This window comes from Anabas testudineus, chromosome 22 (assembly GCF_900324465.2).
Source record: "Anabas testudineus chromosome 22, fAnaTes1.2, whole genome shotgun sequence".
Taxonomy (NCBI): domain Eukaryota; kingdom Metazoa; phylum Chordata; class Actinopteri; order Anabantiformes; family Anabantidae; genus Anabas; species Anabas testudineus.
In genome coordinates this window covers 8,702,065-8,722,787 of record NC_046630.1, presented here as the reverse complement: position 1 = coordinate 8,722,787, position 20,723 = coordinate 8,702,065, and the positions used below count along the sequence as shown (strand labels likewise).

Genomic DNA, 20,723 nt, shown 5'->3' with positions numbered 1-20,723 from the left:
GTTTTGTAAACAGTTATAGAGAAAAATCCCTTTCGTCATTGCACAATAATCAGTGTTTGCTGCTACAGCTGTCTGTCGACGTAAAAAGTAAACAGACAGTTCAGATGGCAGCTGGCCCATCTGGCATTTTCACCGCTCGGCATTCCTGCTCTCTGATGTCATGGCTCAGAAAACCTTCGTGTATACCTCCGCCACGGAGGTACTATAATGTCTTTTTAAGCGTCTGATCGGGAACTCACGGCTAACCTTCCAGCTAGTATGAATATATAGTAGAGGTGAAGTATTTTCCAATGAGGTGCCGCACTTAATTAACTACTCAAGCGCAAATATTTACGCTATTGAGCCGCGGATGTGGACGGAATACACTTGTTGCTCTTCCAATCCCAGGAAGCGTCAGACGCATGGATCAGAACAAGAGGCATGGACGACGAGTGCGTTAGTTTGGAACAGAAACAAACTGCAGACAAGTTAGCAGAGTCTCATTCATATTACTGTAGAAAACTTTGTGATTGATTGACTTTCATGGCGGAATCCCTCAGGACCGAATCCTAGCTGGACTACTAAATTGCATCTGGTGGCTAACGGTAACGTTAAAGTTTCTGCCCAACGTATTTACCGGCGACGTCAGTTTCCCATGGGTGCCGTCTATTTGCTGGGGACATAAGTTAGCACGCTAGCCATGAAGCTAATTCGACTTAAGTTGTTGATGAACAGTATAGTATGGATATTTAAATCCACTGTGTGAGAATAACTGAGTTATTTCGAATAAAGGCAGACACAACACACGTCTGTTAACGTACCAAAGTGAAGTTAGATAAGTTGTGTACATATGTCACTTGTATTATGGTGGATGTTCGGTTGAGCTGGAAAAGAGCAGGGATTTTGCATGTAGCCTGCAGTTACTGTTGTCAGTGTTTGGATAAGGCTATTTACTGGAAGGGTACTGGCCTAACTACAACTTGGATAAGTGGCTATCCAGCTTTATTATAGTCAGCGTTAATTACTCAGGCCAGACAGCCCACGATAACTGGCTGTAAAGCTGTAAAGCGATGGATATGTTTTTAATGGTAAACAACTTTCCATCACTATTAGTACAGGGTAGCCAAGTTATGAATAATTTAATACAAAATGCTGCTCGTAAAGATAAGTCTATCTACTCTGGCATCCGTCACAGGGTGACTAGGTGTGTCTAATTGCCTGATCTACACAGTTGTGATATCAGTGATAAGTATAATCACTAGTAAAAGTTGTGATTTATTCAGTTTTGCATTTGCTTTCCCTATATTTAGCAGCCTTTCTTGTTATAACTTGTATTTCATACATGTTTCCTGTCTTGCTTTTCAGATGTGTTGATGATGAACCTCATGACTTGTAACATTGGAGCATCTTTTGAGGGGGCATCGAGGAGAATCATTTCTCAGGACTGAATAGGGAATACCTCTCAAAGGAGAAGTGTGAAACATGCCCTTGCCATTTGGCTTGAAACTCAAAAGGACTCGAAGGTATACAGTTTCAAGCAAGAGCTGTCTTGTCACCCGGATTCAGCTGCTCAATGGAGAGTTTGTCGAGTTTACACTTTCGGTGGAGAGCACTGGGCAGGAATGTTTGGAGGCAGTTGCCCAGAGACTCGAGTTAAGAGAGGTATGTATGTGTTTTGTCCAAATAGAAGTGTTGATTGTTTTGTCTAATAGACATTATTGTGACTCACCATCTCACCAAGTGTGTTTTGTTAAAGGTTAACCTCTGGTCATTATACTAGGCTATAGTTAGCAGAACAGAAACTAAGATAACCAGTTTGTCATTGTTTACTCATTTAATGAAATCACTTAGTGCCTTTGTCCTGCTTATGACACGACTTGGGAATTTGTCAATTACGCACTCTGCATTTTTGTGAACAAACCTATCACAAAGATGAGCAAACATATGTATGTTTTCACACATAACATTCCAACCAAGGTGTCAGCTCTCGCAGGGCATGGACCTTATGGTAAAAGAAATTCTCAGTCAGGATTGAATAATGCACTAAAATTTAATCTACACTGGATCAGTTTGGTCACAGTGACACCACCTCTAAAGCTTGGTGGCTTTAATCGTGTCACGCCCAATTGCACATTAAGTTTGACTCCCGAATATACATAGAAATTTGTGGCATAGCAAATAACAATACATGACATTGTCTGTTATTTTGCTGCATAATGTAGCATGGCTTCATTTTCATTACTGCTGGCTGTGTCAGTGCCAAGTGAAGTCAAGCTTTAGCCATTGCTAGTTGTATGGTTGTGTTGGATGGATATTTTGAGATGTGTGGGAATTCAGCTTGAACTTGTTGCTAATAACAGCTTTGTTTACAGATTGGACAATGTTGCCCTAACCTATAGCAAATAACTAAATCTAAATCTAAAAGTAACTCACATTAATCGTGCCACTAGTTGGTCAAAAAAAGTCACACTGTTAGTTAAATCACTTAAGTGCAGTGAATGTGTTTCAAGCATTGTAATATAATATGCTTGTGTCTAGAAGGGCCAATTACTGGTAGTGTGGTGGCCAGTATCCTGACCAAAAGCTACACCATGAAGATAGAACACACTCCAAGCAACATAGCTAACGTTATTACATAGCACAAGTTATGGGAGGGCTATGATAAAATTTAAAAGTTACAGAATCTTCCTTGGGGTACAAGCATGTGTAACTACATTGGTCTTCCATATTTACAGCTGACGTAGAATTCCCTGGTTCCTGGCTGTGTTGTAATGTGTCTGCTTGCTTTCTTTCTTGCTAGATAACATACTTCAGCTTGTGGTACTTCAACAAGCAGAACCAGCAGAGATGGATTGACTTGGAGAAGCCGCTGAAAAAGCAGCTGGACAAGTATGGGCTGGAGCCCACCGTTTACTTTGGAGTCGTGTATTACATACCCAATGTTGCCCAACTGCAACAGGAGATCACAAGGTGATGTTTCCTCTGTAGCATGAGTAACTAACCCTAAAGTTGAAAAAAAAAAGTCTTCAAATTGTCAAAAAGACTGTGTGGTGTGAAATGGGTACTAAGCAAATTTGGTGTAACAACACTGTGAACTTATTTGCATTACCCAATAGCATGTTACATACTTCTCTGTCCATTTCCAATGTTATGCACACAGACATCACCCAGAAGCATTTAAATATGTTAGTAATGCTTACAGTTGTTTTTGTGTATCTTAACATATTTTTATTTGGTTGTTGCCCATCTTACGTAGCCTTCCTTTTCTTCATAGGTATCAGTATTATCTTCAGCTGAAGAAGGACGTTTTGGAAGGGAAGATCTCATGCTCTCTAGAACAAGCTATACGTTTAGCTAGCCTGGCAGTGCAAGGTAAAATAAATCTTCAGTTTGACTAGCACATATATTTCTCAAGTAACAACAACTTTAAATCTCTGGTGCAACCACAGAAGTATCTATAAATTCTAGATATCAGACACCACCTTCTGGTATCCCAAACTCCTCCTCACTTCTACAAAAATTGTATCAGAGTAGCAGAATTATTTTTAATGGTTTTTGGGCTGGAGGTTTCTGTCAGAATATCCAAATTTATTTGTACCATTAGGGTGTTGGTGAACTGCTATAAACCTTGATTCCCAGACAACTGATTTCTAAAGTGGGAGAAAAAGTCTTTTGCATCCAAATATAGTGTGTTCTCAAAGTACAGCTAGGTAAACAGGAAAACTATTGTTGTGACCCACGTTATTGTATTACCCCTCATGTCATGTGTTCAGTCACCTAGCCAAGGTTATATAAGAATATTTTTATTCTTCTTCTAATGTACAGCACTTGTACTTGCACTTGAAACGAGTAACATCACACCTAAACCAGCCTGTAAAGTTGGTCAGTTAGTTATGTGTGCTCGTACGTGTTTGTGTGTGTGCAGGCGAACACCCGATGTGTGAGCTTCAGCCCTGACATGTCTTGCTGCTTTTGCCCAGCCAGAAGAATCTCAGACACTGCTGGCAGAGTTAAATCAGGCACTGCAACATACTGGCCTGGGTTTTATCATAGCAGAGCTGCTGAGATCACTTACTGTTGCAGCAGTTTTTCAAATGACTGACCAGCATGCATTATGTTCCTTGAAGAAAAGATTAACTCTTCTTGCCATTGCCTTTAAAAAGCAGCCAGTGCTGTCCTGCACATCAAGTTGTAAATTAAGTCGTGTAGCCTTAGCCCCTACATGGCAAGAATAGCCTAGAGTGAAGATCTGTTGTAGCACTGAGCATTGCTGATGCCTGGGATCCTCAACATAGCTGTGAATATTGCCAGGAGGCAGTCTGAAGCTGGAACAGTTTTGGACTTATACGTTATCAGACGTGGAAGCAATGCCCTACAATAACAAATAGCCCCACCCTCTCCTAAAATTAGTCTCTCTAGTCATCATACACTGCAGCTTTCCAAAAGACATTACACTGCAATTCTGCAATTCCTGAATGTCTCGTTTACCTTGTACTAAATGCAGAGATGAAAATATGGGGTTTATTTGGAGAGCAAGGTCATGTGAAGCATGCCTTGCAGTATTCACTCATTTAGTGCGTCTATCTTTATGTTCACAGCTGACTTTGGAGACTTCAATCGATATGATTCCCAGGAGTTCCTCCAGAAATTTGTGCTATTCCCTATTGTAAGCCTTTCACTTTGCATGTTCCATACATTTGTCCTGTGTGTTTCATAGAAACACTGGATCAATCCTGACTCTCTTTGCAGGACTGGATACAGGATGAGCGGGTGCTGGAAGAAGCCACTCAGAAAGTGGCTCTCCTTTATCAGTCGTTCAGGTGAGCAGGTTTATAAAGCATCAGCCTTTTGTGTGGATCAGTAGCCATACAGTCCTTTTACATCTGTTTAGGCAATCTGCTTTATTATGTCATTCTCTAGATTTACTTTACATGTCCCTGTACTTGTGCTATTTTGATCCTATTCAGGGGTTTGTCACCGCCAGAGGCAGAGATGTTGTACATGCAGGAGGTGGAAAAAATGGAAGGCTATGGTCACGAAAGCTACCAAGCCAAGGTAAGTGTATTAGGTCTATATTGAAACCTGCACCAGCCCCAACCTCCAAAGTATAAAACTGTATGTTATCACTACTACTGCACAGCTTAAACATCTTGTGATGCTCTCCTCTTACAGGACAGTACAGGCACAGATGTTACCCTGGGATCCTGCCTCGATGGCATCTTTGTCAAGCACAAAAATGGGAGGCCACTCCTTTTATTTAGGTAAAAGGAAAATCGAGTGGTTTTTGGCATTGCTCAAAAGAGAGACTATGCAGATTATGTACAAGTTTTCAACATGATTCATTTAAGAAAGTGAACAAAACCTTGTTAACTTGTAGCTCTGAGCAGTAGTTACACTGAATCAGATAATTGTATCAGTATAGACTGAGGTTTGTGGCAGAGCTCACAGCAATTCTCGGAGGTCGCCTCCTGTAATGTTCTCTAGACCAGAATGTGGCTCAAGAGGACGTGAGTCAGGTACATTGTCATAAGATAATAAGAATTGTGGGAGTATTAGTCTGTCTAGTGGGGAAGTGAACATTCTTGACCCAGAGTGAACTTTATGTAAATGTATCATTATGAAATACATAAATGTCATTTTTATTTAATAAGATGTTAAAGCCTTGACACTGTCTCATTAAAAAAAAAAAAAAAACAGAGGTTTTGTGACCACATGACATCATATGTTTTTTAACCTCTTTCTCTTTGCCATTGTGCTTGAATTGGCTGGTGTAGGTGGAACGAAATTAACAACATGAGTCACAACAGGTCTTTCTTTGCCCTGGAGCTAGCCAACAGAGAGGAGAGTGTTCAGTTTCAGACAGTAAGTCTCTGCTGCCGTTACACATTCTCTTCTCTCCCTATCCTCAGAGACATCACCGTGTCTTTATTAAGTTTAACAGAATTGCAAACAGCCTTTGTGGTTAAGCTCATGATCAGCGGGCCTTAACAATGAACGTGTGTGTGTAAGCATCCTACACGTGTTGGTTTCCATGTGTGGACAACTTTTGTTCAAATACTGTTCTTGTGAGGACATTTTGGTTTTTTTAGGGTATTAAGTTTAAAGAGCATTTTTCAGGGTCAAGATGAGGTTTTAGGGTTACAATTAGGTTTTGTTTAGTGTTAGGATAAAGCTAGGGGTTAGGGATTTAGCTGTGATGGTTGGAGTAAGGGGCTAGGAAATGCATGTCAGTGAGTATCCTCACAAGTATAGTGAGACCTTACTGTATGGGTTGGCAGGACTTTAACTTGGGTTGTTTGATTGTGAGTCATAAAGTCACATACCATTATGTTAAACTGAAGTATGTGAGGACACGCTTAGGTGTGCTTTTATTTTGTAGGTACCTAAGCAAACAACAGTACTGCACATGCTGTTTTGTTGACATGTCATGTTTTATTTTTCCTTCTTTTTATTTAGGAAGACATGGAAACCTCCAAATATGTGTGCCGGATGTGTCTGGGCAGACTCAAGTTTTATAAGCTTAACAAGAGTAACCTGTAAGTGTTTTTTGTTTGCTTGTTTTTAACGTGTCTAGTGTAGTTCCTGTCGTCTCCTTTCTTTGTTATCTAATGTATGTGTTTCTGTCTTTGATGTATCACCACTTCCGTTCCCTTCTCCTCCTCCCTCTTCAGAGAGGAGGGTGACCCCCTGCCTTCTGAGGTCTCGCAGAAGTCCCTTCTCACTCTATCCTTTCCTCGCTTTCCAATGCTCTCTCGTCCTTCTATGCCTTCTAACAAGGGGTGAGCAACACTATTGGCCACCGCCTACAGTAAACTAATCAACCAGATATCCCTTCTAATAGCTCCAGCCAACAATGCCACAGCAAACAGGCTCTGATGGCACTACCTTTAGTGTTTTTTTTGTTTGTTTGTTTGTTTTTTTCTTTTTAGTTTTGTTTGTGTTTTTTTTTTTAAACTAATCTAAAAGGAATTTATATATTTAGGTTAAAGCCTAAAACTGTGTCATTGTGTCTCCTGGTACTTGCGTGTAAATGTCACAATCCCAGTATGTAATGCAGTATCTATCTGTCACAGTCATGTAAATATTTGCATAGCTACTTCCTGAGTTGGCTTGTCACCACAGTGTATGAGTATGTTACTACTATGGGTATGAGTACAAGTGAGACTCAAAATGAAAATGCATACACAAGGTGAAAAGTAGTGCAAGTACAACATGTTAGCGAGAGTTGTGTAATAGTTTTCACATTGTGTGTTCATTCTAAAGAATTTATATTGTAGAAATATGTATTCCACAGAGATAGACAGTTGAAATACTTCACTTGTAATACTATTTGGTGCTGTTGTTGTTTTTTAACCAACATTTTTTCCCCACACCAGCCAAACTCAGTCCACAGTTGTCAACCCTGTCAGACGAAGATCCTCTACTAGAATATCTCTGGTAATGTACAGCACATTTTTCCTTTTGTGGTTGCTTTTAAAATTGTCTGCTGCATTTTTGTATGTTAAAATAATTTTAGTCTGTCAGTACCCAATTATATTTAATTATTTTCTCTTGGAAAGTATTTGGATCACTGAGCAGTAATTGAATCCCTCTCTTGTTGATTCACAGCCAAAGCCTCAGCCCTACATGATGAACCCTTCACAGATGCACTTTAATGGCCATTTCACAGAGCCTTACACATCATCACAGGGTAAGAGCTGTATAAAAAGAACATTGCAGCTAGCAACTTGGAACATGAATGTTAAAGTTGGTTCTGTGTTCAGCTAAATGCACATCTCAAATTGTTATATAATTTTAAATATGCATCCATTACTCTCACAGACAACCTGTACATGAACAGTCAAAACGGTTATTACTACCACTCCCAAACTAGCCTGGATTGCTCTCCTCTGGAATACAGCAGCGGAGGGCGTTTACGTAACGGCAGCGTCTACAGCGCCCACAGTACCAGCTCTTTAACCAATCCCCAGCACTACCTTCAGCCCTCACCCATGTCCTCCAACCCATCTATAACTAGTGACATCACAAGGCCCGACTACATCCCATCCCATCGACACAGTGCTCTCATCCCACCTTCCTACCGCGCAACTCCTGATTATGAGACAGTGATGCGTCAGAAGAACAGGGGAGTGGGAGGAGGGATGGTTTTGTCTCAAGAGCACCGGCAGAGCCACTCAATGAGGAATCTAAACATTGGAAATTCGTATGCTTACAGCAGACCAGACCCTCTAGTATACAGCCAGCCGGAAATCAGAGGGGAGCATGGTGGTACAGCCCAACAACACCACTATCCCTTCCATCTAGGCTCCAGCTTCCACAGTCCCTCCCCATACCCCTACCCCACAGAGAGGAGACCTGTGGTAGGGGCAGTTAGTGTCCCAGAGCTCACTAATGTACAGTTACAACAAGCCCAAGAGTATCCAGCCCCCAACATTATGAGAACACAAGTGTATCGACCCCCTCCACCATACCCTTATGCCCATCCTCGGCCAGCGAACAGCACACCGGACTTATCACGTCACCTGTATGTCAGCAGTAGCAACCCAGATTTGGTTATCATGCGGCGGGTACATCACTCAGTCCAAACCTTCCAGGAGGACAGTCTGCCTGTTGCTCACTCTTTACAAGAAGTGTCTGAGCCTCTTTTCAGTGGACCCCCACACAGACACCAATACCATGCTCAGAAGCGTAACTCTATAGAGATTGCTGGATTGGCTCATAGTCTCGAAGCAATGAGGATCAAAGAACGCACTGTGTCAGCTGAAACTGCTACACCCCCTCCAGTCCTGCATGGTGGTCGCTCCCAGGGTTCCCAGCTCAATGTGTTTTTGGAACATACAAATACGGAGGACAGGGGAGACATTAAGGAGGATGTGCAGTATGGACACAAAAAGTCCCTTTCAGATGCTACAATGTTGGTTCACAGTAGTGGTGAAGATGAAGAGTTTGACGATGATGGCGGACGTCACACTCCACTTTCTCAGGAGGCTGTTACAGCAATGGTTCCTGAGCACCACACACCACAACAGCATCACAGCTTGACATCTCACCCTTCCCTGGTGCCTCAGCCTCAGACTCCAATAGAACCTCCTCCTGCATATCCCATAGGCTCCTCTCTTGATCCTGCTATTATGGGCTCCTTGACGTACAAGGTTCACACCCTGATCCAGGAGAGAGAGCCTCTATACCTGCTGTCAGATTTACGACAGCCTAGGATTATGCCCTCAGTCTCAGAGGGAGACCTGAGTGGCCAGGCTAAGCAGAAGATTAAAACAGACTTCAAGAAGAGGCCTGTGTCTGATGTGCCTCCTGGGAAGAAAACAGTTGAAGGGTTGCCCCCACCGGTAAGTTTTGTTCTTGATCTTCTCCTCAGCTTCGAGCCACCCCAGTCTCTCCGTGTGTTTAAAACTCAACCTACATCAGCTAATATAGTCATGTTTTTAGCACAGTGCAAGGACGGTATCATATTTAAAAAAAAAAAAGGAAATTGAAACAGACTAAACAACAGGACATTTCTCACATCTGCTGTGTCTTGACAATACAGTTGCAACTAATGATTGTTGTTGTCATTTTGCTTGATCTTCAGCATATTTAACAGAATATTTCATAGTCAGTGAAATGTCAAAAGGTAGTTAAGCAGTCTCACCATTTCCCAGAATCAAAAGTAATGTTCTCATAGTCTGAAACTAAAGATATTATATATTTATATCAAAATCATCCAAGCAAGCAGGGGGAGCTGAAACTAGCAAATTTAAGACATTTTTGCTCTATTTAGCACTTGACATTTAAAAGTTGAATATGGATTTTATTTGCTGGGCTCCAGCCTGAGAATGATCAGTCAGATTTGACTTGAATTGTGTCAGGATTGTTCCTCCTTAAGTTCCTGTTTTGCGTTAAGGCGTTTCATTCACATTAGAGCACTTTATGGTATGGTACAATGGTATGGTATGTTTTTCTGAGTTACATGATGTGTCAAATTAAAATGACACAGGTATGCACGTAGAAAGAAAGGTAGTTTTAGTGTCCAGCACCAACTGACGCAAAAAAGAAAGAATGTGGTTAGACTGCCTTGGAAAACTGGATAGGTGACATTCTGCTAGAAAACACCAACTGAGTCTGCGCTGTCCCTCCCCTCGTCTGTCTGCTTTCTCTCTGTAGTCCTCACATATTCATAAATCCCAACTTTTCTTTCCTTTGACTCTGTTATCCTACCAGGGTATGAAGAAAGGAATAAGGTCAGAGGTGAAGAAGATGGGTCCTCTGAAGGTGGCCAAGCTCAATGGCCTGTCGGTGTCCAGACAGCCGGTGCAGGACGAGGTGAAGGATGAGCCTGAACACGCCTCTAATGACGAGAGGGTAAGGCACTTACGCAGAGATTTTAACTATTACTAGTGATTTGTTCCTTTTTTTAAAACTACATATGTACATTTTTACATATGTAAGGTTTAGTGTGGTCACTGTCAGCCTATAAGGGGTGTGTGGTGTGTTGCGTGTGTATTGTTAACGTCATTGTCATTTAGAAATCTCTCTGTATCCAGAACAAAAGCTAATTACCAAAAGTCTGACTGTGTTGATATAAATAACCTTCTGGTAGGTGAGGTGAAAGACAACAGTTTTTTTTGTTTATGACTTAAATACATAATTGGACTGAATTGAAGAACTGCCAGCCAAAGATAACTGTGTGTTCATGCCTTGTAAGCAGCAGCTGTTTGCATGACTCTTTGGTGTATCGACAATCTCCTGAAGTCATCTGTAAAAAATCAAATGAACTAATGCAGATCAGATTTAGTAAACATTCTTCAGTTGCATCAGATGTTTTCAGTTTCAAGACTTTCTGTAGTAAAGGGAGGTAAAACTGTAAAGTAAATTAAAGTAAAGCACAAATGAACTGCAGGCAGACGGTGATATAAGTGGCTTATAGTAATGGTGTAATTTACTGTGTGATAGAAGTACCACTTCTCATCCATTGTTCTGGAAAGGATACTTCATGTTCATATTACAGCCTGATAAAGTCAAAATGAGGTAGAGTTGTTTTTGAAATAGGACTGTGTTATCTGTGCAGTAATGTATTTACCATTTTCTTTGTGTATATTAGTCTAAAGTGCTGGAGCAGCACATGGAACGGGGAGAGCTGTTAAAAGAGTATGAGAAAATCCCCAAGCGTCCAGGAGGAGAATGTACCATCGCCCAGCTGCCAGAGAGCGGTGACAAAAACCGCTTCCAAGACGTCCTGCCTTACGACAAGAACCGAGTGGAGCTGGTTCCCACTAAAGAGAACAACACAGGATACATCAATGCATCTCATATTAGAGTAAGTTTTTCAGGGATGTGAAATCCCTAAAACTACATTGAAAATGACACTCACAAGTGGACATCCTTTGTAGACTTCCTATAGTCTCCATTTAAACACATACACACAGTATTATATTGTGCATGTCCTATTGCACTGATTTGTTTCACCTGCTTGTGAGTCAGAGTTTAGTTTGAAAGCTGGTCAAAGCTTCTCTCTTCTCTTTGTGCTGTTATAGAGTTTGGTATAAAACATCATATGCATGACTGATTAATTGAAAATGACAATGTCCTGCTTCAGACTCATTATTTTTAATGGGTGATCCAGTGATTTAAGTTGCCTGACCTGTTGGAGCAGTAATGGTGTAAGTGAATCAGATATACTCTGTAATACTTCCTAAAATGCTACTGAACTTCCTAAATTGTTATTGTTAACATCATTTCCCCCTGCATAGTATATTTCCACATCTATTACAAACCTAATTTGAGACAATGACAGTATTACAACTGTTTGCACAGTACAGCCTGTTCTCCAGCTGAGATAACCAGAAACCCACATCCATCTGTGGATCACAGTTGCTCATGAGGTCTGGAAAGGCACTGACTACTGATTAGCCACTTTTCTCTCCTTCATTCTCAGTTATGCTCAGAATGATTTCCATTTTCTGCTGCCCTGCCTTTCATTTCACAAATTACCGATGAGATCCTGTGGCCGATGACTCAAAGAATATTTCTTGTCTTGTCTCATTAGCTAACAGTAGGTGGACAGGAGTGGAACTACATCGCTACACAAGGTCCAATGTCAAACACGTGTCAGGACTTCTGGCAGATGGTATGGGAGCAGAGTGTCTCCATCATTGCTATGGTCACTGCTGAAGAGGTGCGTTGATTTCAGATTTCTATCTCTATATTTTTTCCTCATCACTACCTGGACTTACCCTCTTTATGCCACTTTTTCTCCAGGAGGGGAACCGAGAAAAGAGCTACCGGTACTGGCCCCGACTTGGATCACGACACAACACGGTGACGTATGGCCGCTTCAAAATCACCACACGGTTTCGGACTGAGTCCGGCTGCTACGCCACGACAGGGCTGAAGATCAAGCACCTCCTCACGGGACAAGAGAGGACTGTCTGGCATCTGCAGTACACAGACTGGCCTGACCACGGCTGTCCAGAGGACTTCAAAGGCTTCCTCAGTGAGTAGGAGCATTAAGAGCAAAACTCATTCCATACCATAAGTTTCCAAAGCTTTCCTAAATCTACTGTGCACCTAATTACATCTCAGTAAACCGAGCATTCTTGTCTTTTTCCAGCCTACCTGGAGGAAATCCAGTCTGTGAGGAGACACACAAACAGCATCAGTGACCCAAAGAATGGCAACCTACCTGTGCTCGTTCACTGCAGCGCTGGCGTGGGACGGACCGGTGTGGTCATCCTGTCTGAGATCATGATAGCCTGTCTAGAGCACAACGAGGTAACTTCCTGCAGTACAGCTTTTTTCTAAACTACCTCATTACGGCGGCCTGTTCCAGAAAGGAGGTTTAACAAACTCTGATTTGATTTACTGTGAGAAAGTCACGCAGATATATGAATGTAAATTATAATTATGATGGTATGTTTCCATTAGTGGCCAATAACCTACATGGCCTTTATGTAGATTTTTTTTTTTTTTTTGTATTAATACAGTATGTACTAGTAATATACTGTAAATGTTTCCATGCAGTATTAATTCACACTCAGTAAGCTGTAGATTTTAAAGTAATATTTGAATGAAAGATTTGTTAAATTGAAAAAATGTCAGCAAACAGTAAAAGTTACCACATTAACTGACCCAGAGTTAAAATGAACAGAGTTGGCTGGTGCATATTTACTTGGTTCCTTTGTGTTTTTATTGACACACTGCTGTCTCTCTCATACTTGACATCTGTTTGTTTTAGCCACTGGACGTCCCAGAAGTCCTGATTAATCTGCGCAGTCAGAGGATGATAATGGTTCAGACTTTGTCCCAGTACAGCTTCGTCTACAAGGTCCTCGTGGAGTACCTCCGCAACTCCAGGCTGATCTGAGCACAGTCCATCTGTCCAACCCGCCTTTATCCTCCAGCATACACTGTAATCACTGTTGGATGGAGTTTGCAGCACTGACGACACAGCTGAGGAAATCAGTTTTAAACGTAGCGGTTGGTGTGAGGTGGACCCTGAATTCAGTCAGGCGAGTCTGAAGAATGACGTGAGTATACAAGAAAGACGCAATGCCGCATGAAGGAGCATTAAGACTTAAGTGACTTAGTGATCTGCCTCTAAACAGTATTATATATTATTTTTTTACATTGCTTAATAAAACTCAGCACTTTTACAGTTCATTGCTGTCCACGATGAACTGATGTTAAGCTACATTAAAACAAATCTTTATTATAGATATGTACTGAAATAGTTGATTTATTTTCGTTTGACTAAGAATGCTTTAATATTAGGTATGTTTTGGATTGCTTTTGCTATTGGCTCTAATAATTTTCTACCGTAATGAAGTTCAAGAATAGTTCTGATATGAAGGTGTGAGTTTAGGTCATAGATGACAGATTGGACTTAGACACTGGATTGATGGGAAGTAGAAATCCAGAAGAGCATTGGGTTTTTTGGGGTTGAGAATAAAACTGGAAAATATATTTTATATATATATATATTTTTTTTAAATTGAAGTTAGGGTGCTGTTTTGGGCAAAGTTCTATATATTTTATTTTCTATTTTGTCAAGACAAAAGTGCCTAAATATGCATTTTAGAGTTGAGAGAGCTTGTATTTTTGCATAACATGAAGGACATTGTTTTTGTTGTCATTTATTCCGTTGATGTGCTAATGCCAATCAATACAGTTGATAAGTAACGCTGTAAAAAACACAAACCATAACGTTCATCAGTTCGTTTCGGATCCCTCAGACAGCATTTGTTTTATCGAAGCACACAAAGCATTAGAAGACCTAGTGAACAAATAGTTGTGACAGTGTGATGGGTTTTACATCACTGCTGTTGGCCTCGGTGCTCAGTATCGGTGTAAAGCAGCCATGTTTGTTTTACTGCACTGAAGTGTGCTTCTGCAGACTTGATCCACCGCAGGAATGTTTTTTTTGAGGACCAGGAACCTTTTGAGGAACTTATTTCCTCTACCTGCATTTCCACCCTAGGAACCAGCCTCTAAATTTAGTTGTACCCCTCTAAAAAGGCCCTGGTGGGTGGGTAGTACTTTCTGAAGGTCACTGATTGGTCAATTACAGTTCAGCATCTGCATTCACACACCCGGCATTTTTAAACACACCCTGTACCGTAGGGCTGTTTTGTTTGTCGTTAAAGTCGTGACAGAGCGGCCCAAGAAATCTGATGACTGACAACGAAGTGCATATAATAATTTAAAAGGCAAAAGATTGTTGGCCTTTTCATATGTCAGCTGGCTGATTTGCTTAATCTTCCTAAAGCTTTTCCCCCTGAGCCTCCAATATAAATGAAAATACAATTCTCATGAGGGACATTTACACCAGGAACGATTCCTGGAGTTTAGTTCCTGCTAAAGAAACATACCAGGAACCTTCTGATAGAAAATGCACCTTTAATGAACACTTACAGTCGCATTTGACTGGAGTCGGGCTCAACACGTCTTAATTCCTGCTGTAAATATAGTTTCTATAGAGCAGTTGTTAAGTGAACTGGAGAATTATAAAGCAATGCAGTTCACATCATTCAAATCGCCTTAGTAATCTCATTTTGATACAAATTGTGAATTCGCTGTTCAAACCACAATCTTCATTTCTGCTGTGGATAAAGTGAAGAGGTCGTTTTTCTTCTGGTTTTGGTTTCAAAGATGCACATTAATTTCAATCAACTGGAGAAAAAAACATCTCAACTCATACTGAGATGTTTTTAACTCGATATTTGAATTGGTTTTAGATTTTGTGATTGAGTTTTAGCATGAGACTGAAAAGAGTGATTTCTTTCCTTTTTTTTGTGGCCAAGGTGTAGCAGCTTTGTGCTTGTACAGGTATGTTGTTCATAATGTACACAATGTAAAATTCTGCTTTAATCAGTATTGGTTATTGTACAAACTGTGTATAAACTGTATCTATCAAACAAAATACATTATGCCATTGGAAAATAAATAAATGTAGAAAATTGTTTCAGCCAAGAATAAATATTTGGAAGTAACTGGTCTGGTCTGCTGTCATTTTGGCACCTTGTGGTAGAAATTAACAAGTTTGCCTACAATTTTACGAGTGGCGCTATTTTAAGAACAGTTAATTTCATGTTTCCATTAATATATTCATTAAAATCAGGTGAACGATTGTGCTGATGCCTGCTGGTACAGAGTGTTTAACAAACCGAGGGAGTACACATTTAAGGATCACATTTTACAAGTTAATACTCTTATGTTAAGTCCAGGCTTCTTATTCTTAGGGTGTTTTCACACCTACAGGCTTTAGTTCGATTAAATCGATCTTAAGTTCTTTTTCCCTCCTGGTGCGGTTCGCTTTGTCTGGTGTGAACACGGCAACAGCACTTGAGTGCGCATCAAAACATCTGCATCATCTAGCGCACTCAGCAGTTCCCCTGGTGAGATAACATACCGAACTAAAACGGGACTAAACGCTATGAATCGCATGATTTCAGGGCTTTGGGCAGTGCGTAGGTTTCCATTTCATTTCGACGTCTACATTTGGCTTTAGATTTTGTTGACATTATTTTATATTTTTACATCCAGAAAACACTTGATTGCAGTTTTTGTACTGGCCAATATGAACATGCTTAAAATTCTTTGTCATTTTTCTGATAATACAATTAAAAAATGTCTAGAGTTAGTTTGTAGTGTGGATATAGGATACACTACAAACCAATGTGGCCCATTGTTCATTTATCATTTCAGTCAGCTTCCTATGAAATAAAGTAGTGAAGCAGTAAAAACATGAGCATTACACATAATCCACCCAATGTCACAGGCTGACACCAGATTAAAAAGCAGTTTCTTCATATTAAAAACAACTGAGTCCATGCCCGATGTTACGTCTGGTTCAAACTAGAAAATACGTAGAACTTAATACTGGTACCGTCCTCTCTTTCCTCCGTGTCCACTGTGTCTTCCTTGGTTCCATCCGCCTCCTCTTCCTCCACGTCCGCCTCCCCAACCACCACCACCTCCACCACCTCCTTGTCCCCAGCCGCCCCCTCGTCCTCCTCCTCCACCACCGCTACGTCCTCCCCAGCCTCCGCCTCCATCTTGTCTTTTCTGCCAAGGTGGCATCTCAGGGGGTGGAGCCTCAATCTCTGAAGGACGTCCTCCTCGGTCCGGCACTCTACCCATCAGGATCTTTGAATGAGAGAGAAGAGAAAGCAAATCAACAATCAATTAAATTAGGATATTCTACTGGGGACGGAGGGAAAGGTCATCTCTACCTTATTGACAGCACAAGCAGTGTTCTCCCTGCTGGAGCCACTGCTGGTCTTCACCACATTGCAAATGTCTTCTCTGGCAGCGAGCAGATCTCCCATGTCCACTGTCGACTGTGGCTTCAGAGAGTGTCTCTTTGGCTGGTAGGCCCTCGCCATGCTGTCCACCTTCACCTAACAAACAAGCACACATGATAAAGCCGATTTTAACTTCAAAAACTTTCACACATTCTACATTAACTTCCGTTTAGGACAGAGAAAGCTGTTGACGATACTTTAAGAAACACAGAGGATCTAAAATAGTGAATTTCTTTGTGAGAGCGCTGCTCAAAACAGCCGTTAGGAGTGACACTGATGCTAGAAACCGCTTAGTAAAATCATTATTTTCAGTTAACATCTTGTAATAAATCTTTAATCAGTTTAGATTCTCTGTAACAGAGAAGAAAGACATAGTTTGGTGTCTGGTAAACTTGCCTTGGCTCGGTCCGACCACCCAAATGACTGCACTGTGACGTCCAGTCGTTTAATCAGCATCCTGCGCCGACACTCGTACTCTGAAGACAGAACTGTGTTGATGTTGTGCAACTTCTCCTTTAAAAAAACAAAAGAATATTCCGTTAGAACTAAAAAAACAAACCAAGCCGCTGCTAGTTCAGTTATAAATGTAAGAGTCAATATAACATGGTTTCACACAAACATTTATTTACTTACCCACTGTTCACTACTGAGAGATTTCTTCAGCACTGGGTTTCCAACTGAGCCATTTGGAAGATCTTCAAGTAATTCTTCAACCTATAATGACAAAGGGAATGAAAATACACATACGCTACCTCTATTTATACAAATCCGAAGTGTCACCGCTTAGCCACGAAAACAACATGCATGTTATCATACATGTCAAAATCATGATTAAGACAGAGTCATCAAAGCATGTACGACAACAAAACATATATTTTGGTGTTAAAAACATGCAAAATTAGTGAAGAAGCACATGTTTACTCTGGCAGGGTGAAAGATTGTCACAGGCTAATCTGACTTTACCCCACCTTGTTTTGTACTTGGGAGAAGACTCCTGCTGCAGTCTGCCCTTTGGGTTCAGGCAGGTTTAGTGTTTCACAAATCGAACAAAGCTGTTGATACACAGGACTCTGTTGTTGTTGTTGTTTATCAGAGACTTGTCTGGACTTCCCAACCTGAGCCGCCTGAAGCTCCGAGCTCAGAAACACTTGAACGATACGATAAAGCCATATTATAACAGAGTCACTCGCTGATGACAGAGAATCTGTGTCACAACTGGAATAAAGCACTGATTACATACAGACAAACTTAAGATGATCTTTGGCATTTCGTGCACTGCCCTTTAGAATCCCTGAAACGACTTCTTCATAAGGACAGTGCAGCTCCTTCAACAAGCCACTCATTTCCACCCTAAGGCTGTCCATGTCCTCTGGAAGGAAGACCGACACAAGACAGTTTGAATGTGAAAGAGAAATTAGACACAGATGCCAATTTAGATCATGAGGATTAGATGTGGATGGATGTGGCTCACCTGGGTCGGATGTAATGCTTCCCTCCAGGTCACACAGAGGCTTCAACCTGGCTGCCAGCCACCTGCACAGGTCCACATAGTCCTGCGACGACAGGCCTCCCTCTGCGGCTTTGATCAACAGCTTTTCCTCCAGCAGAGGGCCGTCGTAGCTGAGGACGGTTAGTCACACACTCATCAATTGTGTCCAGATATTCGATGGTACTGATTTTAGTTCGGATACCTTACAACTAGCTGCTGCAGCCGGTCTCTTTTAATAAACACACAAGCTGAAAACATAGCAGTGGAAGCTAACTAACGTCGAATTCACAGCTAAACAGCAACAGGCTAATAGCGTTAGCTTACCCGAGCTGCTCTAACGAGTCCAAAATGTCGCACTCCATCATTCGGTCCGTGCGTGATTTATACTTATTTATCTTCTTAAAACATTACGACCATTTGCCCACAACAGTGTCAGCATAAACAATATTTACACCCATTCATCTCTGCAGCGCTAATGTCATGCCTTCTTGGTGTTCCGTTTACGTTAGTAAGCCGGAGTGAAACGTCTTACGTTCAAAACTATAGTTCCGTTTCATTCGTTCCGCCCCGGTACACACGATAGCAGTGCCTGTGAAGTAAAAGTCCTCACTGAAAAGAAGGGTTGTTGTATAAATCCTAAAATACTGCTATCATAGGAAATAATAATATTGGAACTAGATGAGTCACAATGAATCCAGAGTACTTTAATTACTGCAATTTATCCATTATATAGTATTACTTTTATATATTCATTTATACATTAAACATGTAAACGTATTCATTAAACAGTGCTTAGGCTACATGTTAATTTGCTAGACCAATAAATAACCATTTACAGAATATAATATGACCAATAATATTACACAGAGAGGGGCCAATGTAAGTTACATAAGTCTAAGTAATTTTTCTTTTAATGCAGGATTTCTCATTGTAGTAGTGTATTTTACATTGTGGAATTTTTGGTATTGGTATTTACCAAGTGAACTTCCTCCACCACAAGCTACCTCAATTCAAAGTTTCATAAAAAGTTATTTGTTATTCTAAACAAAAAGGAGGATTGTAATTTTCTAACTTCACTGTACACTGGGTTCTAAATGCACACAAAGAAAAACAACGAAGCCTACACAGCAAAAGATTAAAACTCACCATTTTATTATGATAATGTTATTTGATATGTCAAATTACAAGTGTATGATGTAACATAAAAACAGTTACAAACATATGTATGCATATTTACATTATATATTTATGAAAAGTAACAAGCTACATCTGTATAAAGAAAATACAACTATGACATGAGTTATTGGGACTATAAATTTTACATCATATACTTGGTATTCTCGAATCATGATAAGAAATACCTAGACATGTAGAAACCAATAGTACCAGAACAAGAGATGTTAAATTGTAAGATGGAAACTAGGATGAACGTGAGGCACTTTTTTGAGGTTGTCAGGATGTGAAAGCTGATGGCACTAAGAAAAGAAAAAAACAAAAAGATGCACAAATAAAGAAATGCACAAAGAGAGCGTGAAAGAAAGAAAAAGAAAACAGGCAGTGTTTACAGAATAGATAAGAGTAGTACCATTTATACTGCAAGTTTCAAAACACAAATGTCTTCCACTATTTAGAACTAATCACATAAATGTTACATCAAGCGCTGTAAGATGAAAAAAACAAAAAACAAAACAAATAAAACTACATATACACTGCCCGTCCAAAAAGCAAAAAAAAAAAAAAAAAAGTCACCATCTTGATCTAAGCAAATAGGTAAGAGCCCCCCATTGGATAATTACTGCAGAGTAGCTTCTCATTTAAAAAAACAACCATGTCTGAAGACACATCCTGTGGTCATGGAAAAGATGTTAATCTGTTTCAGAAGGGTCAAATTTTTGGCATGAATCAATCAAAGAAAACATCTAAGGAGATTGATGAAACTACTAAAACTGGGTTAAGAACTGTCCAATGGAGGAAGGTCATGTGGTCTGATGAGTCCAGATTTACCCTGTTCCAGAGTGATGGGTGCATCAGGGTAAGAAGAGAGGCGGGTGAAGTGATGCACACATCATGCCTAGTGCCTACTGTACAAGCCTGTCGGGGGAGTGCTATGATCTGGGGTTGCTGCACTTGGCCAGATCTAGGTTCAGCAACGTTATGTGCCCAAAGAATGAGGTCAGCTGACTACCTGAATATACTGAATGACCAGGTTATTCCATCAATGGATTTTTTTTCTTCCCTGATGGCACAGGCATATTCCAAGAAGAGTCCAGACAGAGTCCAGACCTCAACTCCATTGAGAATCTTTGGGAGAAGACTTTGCGCAGTGGTCTGACTCTCCCAACATCAATACAAGATCTTGGCAAAATATTAATGCAACTCTGGACGGTAATAAATGTTGTGACATTGTAGAAGCTTATCGAAACGATGCCACGGCGTATGCGTGCTGTAATCAAAGCTAA

General features: G+C 40.6%; 2 protein-coding genes across 3 annotated transcripts; one reads left to right on the top strand and one right to left on the bottom strand.

Annotated features, from left to right (window-relative positions):
• Positions 1-288: 288 nt before the first annotated feature.
• ptpn21 (protein tyrosine phosphatase non-receptor type 21) lies at positions 289-15,461 on the top strand. Of its 2 annotated transcripts, none has more exons than XM_026339611.1 (19): positions 289-467; positions 1,345-1,641; positions 2,780-2,949; positions 3,254-3,351; positions 4,578-4,645; positions 4,729-4,799; positions 4,947-5,034; positions 5,152-5,240; positions 5,754-5,841; positions 6,436-6,515; positions 7,356-7,416; positions 7,588-7,669; positions 7,801-9,323; positions 10,195-10,335; positions 11,075-11,290; positions 12,020-12,148; positions 12,232-12,466; positions 12,584-12,744; positions 13,208-15,461. In XM_026339611.1, exons 2-19 carry the CDS (start codon positions 1,462-1,464, stop codon positions 13,334-13,336), a joined length of 3,609 nt encoding a protein of 1,202 aa, XP_026195396.1. In that variant the 5' UTR covers positions 289-467; positions 1,345-1,461; the 3' UTR covers positions 13,337-15,461. The 2 variants fall into 2 exon arrangements, with proteins under 2 accessions (XP_026195396.1, XP_026195395.1); XM_026339610.1 differs by having other exon boundaries at positions 289-584.
• A 152-nt stretch (positions 15,462-15,613) lies between these two features.
• Positions 15,614-18,763, bottom strand: fam98b (family with sequence similarity 98 member B). Its single transcript, XM_026339612.1, has 8 exons — positions 18,589-18,763; positions 18,247-18,395; positions 18,016-18,144; positions 17,744-17,922; positions 17,409-17,489; positions 17,172-17,288; positions 16,704-16,871; positions 15,614-16,617 (listed from the first exon to the last, which is right to left on the bottom strand). The coding sequence occupies exons 1-8, from the start codon at positions 18,627-18,629 to the stop codon at positions 16,345-16,347; spliced, it is 1,137 nt and encodes a 378-aa protein (XP_026195397.1). The 5' UTR covers positions 18,630-18,763; the 3' UTR covers positions 15,614-16,344.
• Between the last annotated feature and the right edge of the window lie 1,960 nt (positions 18,764-20,723).

What these genes read in the sequence shown, in the direction of transcription:
- ptpn21 (XM_026339611.1), top strand. Translation starts at nt 1,462, where the DNA reads ATGCCCTTGCCATTTGGCTTGAAACTCAAAAGGACTCGAAGGTATACA. An exon ending in AGAGTGTTCAGTTTCAGACA is followed by an intron (nt 5,842 to 6,435) that starts GTAAGTCTCTGC and finishes CTTTTTATTTAG; the next exon opens with GAAGACATGGAAACCTCCAA. An exon ending in TTGAAGGGTTGCCCCCACCG is followed by an intron (nt 9,324 to 10,194) that starts GTAAGTTTTGTT and finishes TTATCCTACCAG; the next exon opens with GGTATGAAGAAAGGAATAAG.
- fam98b (XM_026339612.1), bottom strand. Translation starts at nt 18,629, where the DNA reads ATGATGGAGTGCGACATTTTGGACTCGTTAGAGCAGCTCGG. An exon ending in GACTCGTTAGAGCAGCTCGG is followed by an intron (nt 18,396 to 18,588) that starts GTAAGCTAACGC and finishes AACCGTCCTCAG; the next exon opens with CTACGACGGCCCTCTGCTGG. An exon ending in AAGCATTACATCCGACCCAG is followed by an intron (nt 18,145 to 18,246) that starts GTGAGCCACATC and finishes TCTTCCTTCCAG; the next exon opens with AGGACATGGACAGCCTTAGG.